General features: G+C 44.7%; 1 protein-coding gene across 2 annotated transcripts in view; it reads right to left on the bottom strand.

Moving 5' to 3' along the window:
- Nucleotides 1-2439: 2439 nt before the first annotated feature.
- The window catches only part of LOC123378587 (butyrophilin subfamily 1 member A1-like), a 34768-nt gene continuing 27878 nt past the window's right edge, over nt 2440-9329 (bottom strand). For both annotated transcript variants that reach the window (XM_045032599.1, XM_045032600.1), the window contains 6 exons: nt 9118-9138; nt 7359-7379; nt 6129-6149; nt 5318-5338; nt 5171-5197; nt 2440-3779 (listed from right to left, as the gene is read on the bottom strand). In XM_045032599.1, the coding sequence (XP_044888534.1) occupies nt 3268-3779; nt 5171-5197; nt 5318-5338; nt 6129-6149; nt 7359-7379; nt 9118-9138 (623 nt within the window). In that variant the 3' untranslated portion in view covers nt 2440-3267. The remainder of the gene's footprint in view (nt 3780-5170; nt 5198-5317; nt 5339-6128; nt 6150-7358; nt 7380-9117; nt 9139-9329) is intronic.

The following is a 9329-nucleotide window of genomic DNA, read 5'->3' as shown; positions in this document are numbered from 1 at the left end:
CTGGCTAACAAGAAGTCAGAAAAGCAGCCTCCTTAGTCATTCCAGGCTTTATATCGCCACCAAAACCACTGAAATTACTGATGAGTCGTTATTGGAACCCAATTTCATCAACCGAAAGAGTTCTTCTGATCTTAAAGGACCAGCCACATACCCAAGTCAATAATATACAACTCAGATCTGAGCCCAGTAATCATGCTGTTGCCAGCCCTTTAGTATCTAAAATATAAAGGTTTATTTCTGGAAAGGAAGGAAGGTGAGAGTTAAAATTGGTTGAAGGAATCAAATACATACAAGAATTGCAAAGTTCTTGGATCACGCTTGTAGCAGTGATGGAATAAACTGTTGGCTTTTTAAGTCTTTGGTTGCTTCTGAATCATTGGAAGGTCCTCAGTCCTTTGGTTAGAACGCTCCCATTAGTATAAGGTCATCGTCAAGAGGTCTGAGCAGGAAAGAGGCCAAATGGAGATGTGTCCAGGGCCTTTTATAGCTTGTGGATGGAAACCCCCATTGTTTCAAACAAAGCCCTCAGTGGAGAGAGTGGAAAATGACAGGTAACAAGATGGTGTTTAGAGTCACATGGGCAAGTCCCACGTCCATGCCTGATTTCGCTTAGTCACAGCAGAAGCCACGACCTAGACTCCAGATGGAACGTTCCCAGGCAAGTTCATTGAGAGCAGATAGGGGTGTGACCTTATCTAATTGAACTATGACCATATATACCATTATTGCAACCACTGTCATATACTTGCAACAAATCTTGTACAAAGATGGTGAAGTGAGGTGTCTATGAAAAGGTTGTCATTTGCTGGTTATGCTTATGCTGTCGGTATGTGTGTATTATTCTTGTATTTGAAGTTATGAATATTGGCTATGTACTTGTATTTCACTGTTTGCTTCTGAGTTGTATCAGTGAAGCATTTGGCCAGCTTATTGCGAAAGGATTAAGCTTTTCACTTCAGAGAAAAAAAATGCATGAAGACAGTTTTATAAACAAGTAGGTAAAGACACAACCAAACCAACACCGACTGTGACACCCCCCACCCGCCCAAGAAATAGAAACACAAACACTAAATGCTGAGAACCTGCACTGATGGGCTCAGCGTGCAGCTTCCCCCTGGGTTTATATCTGGTGCCTCCCTCCTCTCACTCCCCTCTGCACAACGTCAGGTTCCTCCTCTCTAACCCTCTGTCATAAGCAGATAGTTAAGGGTTAAAGTCTCTTTTACCTGTAAAGGGTTAACAAGCTCAGTAACCTGAGGAACACCTGACCAGAGGACCAATCAAGGGACAAGATAATTTCAAATCTCTGTGGAGGGAGGGCTTTGTCTGTCCTTTGTTTGGATTGCCGCTCTCTCTTGGATTTAAGGGAGGCCAGACATACTCTTCAAGTTCTCCAAGGTTTCCTGAAGTATTTTCTTCTATTCAGTATAGTGAGTATTAGAAGGCAGTTTAGTCTTATAATTGATTTCTACATTTGCAATTGTGTGTTTGCTGAAGAAATATCTTTATTTCTGTTTGCTGTTACTTTGATTATTCTGAGAAAGGAGGTGGGGGGGGGAACCTCTCCAGGTTTATAAGTTAGACCCTGTATTTTTGCATCCTGGTAATACGGAGAGAGTGTACTTTTTTTTCCTTTCTTTAATAAAATATTTTCTTTTTAGAACTTGATTGATTTCTTCCCTTGTTTGGATTTTCAGGGGAAGGGGAGGGGGGAAAAGTGAATCCCTCTTTGTTTGATTCAAGGAGTTTGAATCCAGGTATCTCTCCTAAGGACTAGGAGAGGGGAGGGGGGAAGGAGGTGGGTGAAATAGGTTATTTCCCTTTGTGTTAAGATCCAAGGAAGTTGGGATCTGTGTTCCCCAGGGAAAGTTTGAGGGAACAGGGAGTGTGCTAGACACTGGAATTTCTAGTTGGTGGCAGCTTTTACCAGATCTAAGCTAGGATTTTAGTTTAGAGGAGCCTATGCAGGTCCCCATCTTGTGGGGAATAAACCTATGACAGAAGGGGTACGGAGTTTGGGGTGCAGGCCCTAGGCTGGGGCAGGGGAATGGGGTGCAGGCTCTGGGAGAGAGTTTGGGGGTGGGAAGGGGTACGGAGTTTGGGGTGCATTTGAGAGGAATTTTCTGCCCCACCAAAGGTCCCTGATGGACTGTATGATGGAGCAGGAGGAGAAGGAGGACCCTGGCATGGCAGACTCACACTGGCCTATGCTGCTCAGTAGAACTGGCAGAGCTGCTGGTATTCCCTAGGTAGACTGGCACAGGGCCACAAGCACAGACTGGTGAGATCCCATCATCCTGCAGGCCTGGGATGCCCAGCACACAGGCCGGAGCTCATGCAGGGAAAGGTGCTGCTCCTTTAAACAACAAACAAACCGTTTGAAAGAAAGAAAGAGAAAAGAAAATACCAAGCAGAAAGAACAGCCTTTCAAATACAGGCTATATTTCCAGTCAGGCAATGTGAGAACTCCAAACAATTCAATGATAGTGTAATAATCAGAACACTGAGAAGAGAGTGTCCAAAATCTGCAAGAATAATTTAAGGCCCGAAACTAGTTTTTTTCATGAACAAAGGGACTGAGTTAAGAAAACACAATCACTTTCCATAATACTGAACAGTTCTATTCCCTCTCTCTCTACTTTCCTTACCCCCTTTCCCTGTCTTTCACCCTCCATTTCCTTCCAGCATCTCCCTCCCCAGTAAAGCCTCACGTTCCCTTTCCAGTCTTCAGCGTCTCCTCTCCCTACCATAGGCACCACCTTCTACTGGCGCCAGTGGGTGCTCAACCCCCCTCGGCCCCGGCCCCGGCCCAACTCCACCCCTGCCCCTCGTCCAACTCCTTCCCCAAATCTCCGTCCCCGCCCCGCTCCTGCCTCCTCCCCCTCCCTCCCGGAGCTTGCTACAGCTGTGTGGCGGCGGGAAGCACTGGGAGGTAGGCGGATGAGTGGGGACGCGGCGTGCTCAGGGCAGGAGGAGGAGGTGAGTTGGGTGGGGGGTGAAGGGAGCTTGGCTTCCGGTGGGTGCAGAGCACCCACTAATTTTTCCCTGTGGGTGCTCAAGCCCTGCGGCACCCACAGAGTCGGTGCCTATGCTCCCTACAACCCCCCATGACATCTTCTCTGTCTCCCCAATCCCCCTCTCTAGAACCACGGCGGTTTGTTTTACACCATCTGAGCTGTCCCCAGGACAACAACTAGTTCAGTCCATTTCTGGTCCACAACCAGAGTGAACCCCAGTGGGATATTGCTACCTCCCCATCTCCAGGCCTCAGGAGCAGACTCTGAGCAGGACTCCAATCCCCACCCAGAAGAAGGGAAGGATTGTCTCCCCCGTGAAAGACGCTGACATGAAAGAAAAGATCAGGGTCTCATTACCAGTATCATAAAATGCCACCCACTCCGCTTCATAGTCCAGATAAACCCCAATCTTCTTAGGTCTCTCACTCAGGGGCATGGGAGTTTCCGGGGAGGTGAGAGCCCGGTACTGATCCCCACACCGCTCTACAGCCCAGATCCCCTGCTCAGGGTTAAATCTGATCCCTCCCTTCCTCCTCATAGACTCTCTGGCAACACCCACAGCCCAAAACCCTCCATCTCCCACCTCCACCTCCCAGTAATGTCTCCCTGAGCTGAACCTCTCACAGCCCAGCAAACAGAAAGAATGGAATCGCTCTGGGTTGTCCGGCACCTCCTGCCGTGCAATTCCACGCCTCACGCTTTTCCGATCCTCAGACACGATGAGCTGGGCATTTGCTGTGTTTGGATCCAGGGTCACATTCGCTGCAGTGGAAAGAGAGAATCATGATGCTAAAGGCAGAGCCAGAGGTACAGGAATGAGGGACTGGCCCTCCCACTCCCCACGGGCCTTGCCCCCTGCCCCTTCTCCTCCCCCAAAGGCCCAGAAGCTGGAGCCTGACCGGGGAACCTGTGCAGCTCTGGGCAGCCGTGGGGAGCTGCAGACCCTCCACCTGCCCTGGTGGGGACCCAGGGGATGAGGACATGGGCCAGGGGGAGGGTGACCAGATGTCCTGATTTTATAGGGACCGTCTCGATTTTTGGGTCTTTTTTTAATACAGGCTTCTATTACCCCCCACCCCTGTCCCGATTTTTCACATTTGCTGTCTGGTCACCCTAGCCAGGGGCTGCGCTCACCCCTCCCCCATCCCAGGCAGAATGGGTTCCAGCTTCTGGCTTGGCCAAGGGGGCGGGACCTCCGGAGGAAGAGAAGGGGCAGGGCCATGGAGCAGGGGGGACCTCATGCCCCCCTTCCTCCCTCCCCCCAGTTTTAGGAAGAGGAATCCACCACCCCTGGGCAGAGCTCATCTCTGGGGGAAGGTTCAATCTGCCCCGGGTCCTTCCTCCAGGATTTACCCAGCTCTGAATGGGGAGGCGCTCCAAGGTTCATAGACTCATAGACTTAAGGTCAGAAGGGACCATTATGATCATCTAGTCTGACCTCCTGCCCAATGCAGGCCACAGAACCTCACCCACCCACTCCTGTAACAAACCCCTAACCTATGTCTGAGTTATTGAAGTCCTCAAATCGTGGTTTGAAGACCTCAAGGTGCAGAGAATCCTCCAGCAAGTGACTCGTGCCCCACTCTGCAGAGGAAGGTGAAAAACCTCCAGGGCTTCTGTTAACCTTCCCTGAAGGAAAATTCCTTCCTGACCCTAAATATGGCGATCAGTTAAAACCTGAGCATGTGGGCAAGACTCACCAGCCAGCACCCAGGAAAGAATTCTCTGTAGTAACTCAGATCCCATCCCATCTAACATCCCATCACAGACCACTGGGCATATTTACCTGCTAATAATCCCAAAGATCAATTAATTGCCAAAATTAGGCTATCCCATCATACCATCCCCTCCATAAACTTATCAAGCTTAGTCTTGAAGCCAGATATGTCTTTTGCCCCCACTACTGCCCTTGGAAGGCTGTTCCAGAACTTCACTCCTCTAATGGTTAGAAACCTTCATCTAATTTCAAGTCTAAACTTCCTAGTGTCCAGTTTATATCCATTTGTTCTTGTGTCCACATTGGTACTAAGCTTAAATAATTCCTCTCCCTCCCTGTGTTTTGTGTTGTTTTAAACTATTTCTACAAAGAAAGGGAGCAAGGATCTCTCCAGAAAGTGAAATTTGGACATTAGCTAAATACAAACTTTACTTACTTGGACAAACTAGGGCTTTTCTCCATTCTGAAACCAAGCAAATCAAACAAAGGTGAGCACTCATGTGAATAAGTTCATTGTTAAGCTGAATCTGATTAATAAAACAGGATGCATTACAGAAAAAGGGAGGGGGAGGGAAACGCTTACCAAGTTCTCTTTGAAGTCCACCTAAATAATAATAATAGTAATAATAATTAAAAAATCAGAAATAAAGATGTTATGGAAGAGCTTTTCTCCCAAGATTAAATTAAGCCCAACCCCTTCATCAAAACCATCTCATGCCAAGACTTTTTAATCAGTCTTTGGGGAACGATTCCCTTCCAAACCATGGATAAGGCACCTCTGAAATCTTCCAGTATCAATTATTCTAGCCCTACATGGGGTTAAAGGCCACATCCTATACACAACCACTACACAGGGTGGGACGGGGTTGTAGGCAGTGAATTTATGTAATGTGATGATCACTGTAGACAAACTCCTTACCAACAGATAGTCTTGTATCTTTATCTTACTGTTAAATTGTTAAAGCAATTTAACAGTAACACGGCTACCCCTCTGATACTTGACACTGTTAAATTGTTGTTTTGTATGTTACTATATTGTTGTAGCTGATCTGGGACTCTAGTACAAAGTCAAGGCCTGCGTGTGTGTGTTGGAGTTGTTACTCGCAGTGTTCCAACACATCTCTGTGATTCCATAGGAAGTACTACAATACCCCAGACTAGAGCTTGTCAAAACTCAGAACGTCTGTCACGCTGTTTCATTAGGTGGCTGAGAATGTGGACCAGCATATCTATTCAATACTCTCAGTTTTAATCACTATCTCACAATCTTTCTTGGTGACAAATCATTTGTTGTGTGTTTGAATTCAGCCTGCAGTTCCTGTCTGGGGAGAAAAGTAGCTGGACAATATCATGAGAAGATGCAATCCACAGAGAAATGAGAAAATATAACTTACTAATTTTTTCATTCAGTTCACCTTAAATAAAAAGAAAAGGAAAAGGCAATTAAAAATTCTCTTAGCATATACGGAAATGTATTTTTCATTATAGTCATTCAGCTCACGTACATAGGCCTTGATTTATTTCAGTGGAAGTAATCACATACTTAAAATTAACCATATGCAAGTGTGATGGCCACCATCTTGGCTGATTCACCAGGGATTTAAGTGGGGACTTCCAGAGCTAAAAAAAAAAAGACCAAATTGCTGTAGATTTAGCAAGGGTCTGTAGCAGACTCATATTGTATGTAGAGCAGCATGCAGGCAGGCCTGTAACACATTCACCAGTGGGTTGTATAATGCAGAAGGATCATGGCTATTCATTACTATTAACATGTACCTTCCTGGTGGTATTCTAAAGGCCTGAATCTACACTGAAATCAGTGGGGCTGAATTCAACAGTTCACTCTCATGGCTCTAAACTCAGGATCAGGAGCTAAGATTACAGGTCAAAAATGCATTATAAACACCCAATCTGACCAACACTCAGGCCCATGAATAAAGTTACTCATGCATGTAAACACTTGCAGGCTTGGACTCAAAGGCACTGGTGACACAAAGAGTGATGCTCGTACGCAATGTTAAGCATGCGAGTACTCCCACTGACTTCAGCAAGACCATCTGTGTGCTGAAAATGAAGCATAAGTTTAAGAATGTGTCGGCTCAGGGCTCCAATATAATTTTTTTAAGATTTGCAGTTTTGCAGAGCAAGGTGTCTTTAGGTCTGATTATTAATTGTTAGAGCTGGTGAGAAAATAGTTTGTGTTGGGCGGGGGGAGGGCATGTGACAATTTGATTGACATTTTCCCTGCCCCTTTTTGGTCATTGGAAATAAAAATGACGATGATGATGATGAAAAATCAAAGTTCAGAATACTTTGATTACTGTTCCTCCCGGCCCATCACCCTTTGATTGCCCTGGGAGTGGCATGTGTGCAAGGAATGAAAGGACAGACCGTAACATTATTATCAAAGTCTGTTTTTATTCGGACATACCATTTTATAGACAACGGTTTGTTACAAAGACCCCAATCCTGCAAATGACCGAGCTGCTGTGCCTTCTGAATAGTGGCCAAAGTTCGTGCATTTGATTTTCAAATTGACATTATTCCTTTAATTAAAAACAACAACAATTTAACTGTGTACAACTTCAACGGAGAGGTTAGATTGGGATAAAAATTGAACTTACTAATATTTTCAAGATGTGCCCCTAAAATAAAGCAAAACAGAAATAAATACAAACTATTTAAGAGTTTTTTCAATGAACAAAGATTTATATTCTCATTTTATATTGTCTAGATAATCGTTAATTACATTTCTGTCCATATTGTGGATTTTCTGGCTACAAGTGAAAACAAAAATGCAAAGGTTTACAGGTTTGAACTGTTTCTAGAAGTGGGGCCCCGTTCTGCTTCTGGGAGTCTGCAGTGTGCAGAGATTGCAAGAGTAGGCCCTAGAATGGTAACCGCTAACACCACTTGAACAGTTAATATTCATTCGGTTCTATAACTCAGTCTACTTTCCTTATCCTTCATATGGATTGGTTTAACTTTCTTCTAAACTGGGACATCTCTCCATTATACCCTTTCCCCTCCTTCTGGCTCCAGTGTTGCCTCTCTCTCTTCCAAGTTGTAGCCACTTCTGCTACCACTGAGAATAGCCGAGCTCCATCCCCTTTGGAACCCTGCTTCAGGTACTTGAAGGCTGGTATCAAATCCCACCTCACTCTTCTCTTCTGCAGACTAAACAAGCCCAGTTCCCTCAGCATCTCCTCATAGATCAATTGCCCCAGCCCTCGATCATTTTTGTTGCCCTCCGCTGGACTCTCTCCAATTTGTCCACATCCTTTCTATAGTGGGTCAGGGCAAAACTGGACACAGTACTCCAAATAACAATATCATAGCATCTGGAGGCTAATGCTGATATGGCTGAGGTAGGGGAGACATTTGTCATGCAGTCTAGAGCCTTCATGTCATGTGAGTTGTTCAAAAGAGCCAGGAAGCAGCTGATGTCTTCCCCAGCACAGGCAAGTCCCTAGCAGGATTTGAACTAGCATGGCCAGCTTCTGCACAACCACTCTGCAGCCCACCGCAATGGGACCATGCAACAAATAAGGAGTGGGTGTGGCTAGAAAGCAGTGCCTGCTGGTAACCTCTGGCTGGTGGACAAGATTTATGGTAGCTGCAGCCAGGTGGTATGGATTAGAATAGCTCAAAGGCTGCTGTAATCTAAAGCTGGGTGAATAACATGTTTTTCAGATCTCAGCAATTCCAAATAATTGACGGGGAGTGGTGCATTTCAGGTTGAACCACAAAGTTTTTTTATTTAGTTACTCTCAGTGAATAAAAAGGTCTGTAAAAAATTAGTTCCAGGTTGACCAAAATATTTTGTTTGACCTGAAATGAAATGTCTTGTTCTGATTTCAAGCATCTTCTTAAAAAAAATAAAGGCATTTTCAAAACAAAAAGTCACTTTGAATCAAAAACTCAATGTTACATTTTGAAAATGTGAAAACAAAACGTTTCAATTTCTTCAGATTTTTTACACCCAAACAATTTGGCAAATTCAACATGAATTCTCAAAACATTTTAATGTCACTGAATTTCCTTTTCCCCCCCCCTAAAAATAAAATTGGTTGAAAAATTCCACCCCTCTACTCTACTCTTCAGTAAGACTGGGGTCTGTGTAGAACTGGCCAGGGAGCCATTACTGATTCCTCTCCAACTTCTCTGCCCAGGTGCTGCTGCAACTCTCAGTCAGCATTCTGAGTCAGTACCCCTGACTTCTAGTCACTTAAACATTTTCTCACATTGCCTCTTTACGTCAAATCATTCTCTGTATGTCTAATCTAAAGCTGCAGGAGTTTTGAGGGTAGAAAAATAAAATTATGTTATAATGGAAAGTAACACCCTCCAAAAAAAGTTTCAACTGGGAGAAATATAACTTACTAATTTCTTCATGGAGTTCACCTAAAAAGAGAGAGAAAGAAATCCACATAAATAATTAGACGCTTGTAATATTTTATCCGAGTGCATCCAGATATAGGCCTGATCCTGCAAACACTTATTCATGTGCAGTAGTCCCACTGAATTGCGTAAAGTTACATATTGGCTTAAGTCTTTGCTATATCTGGGTTCAATTGTTATTACATGGGATTTTT

Source organism: Mauremys mutica, chromosome 10, assembly GCF_020497125.1.
Source record: "Mauremys mutica isolate MM-2020 ecotype Southern chromosome 10, ASM2049712v1, whole genome shotgun sequence".
Taxonomy (NCBI): domain Eukaryota; kingdom Metazoa; phylum Chordata; order Testudines; family Geoemydidae; genus Mauremys; species Mauremys mutica.
Note: the sequence above shows the minus strand (reverse complement) of the source record. Positions and strands in the feature narration are given on the sequence as shown.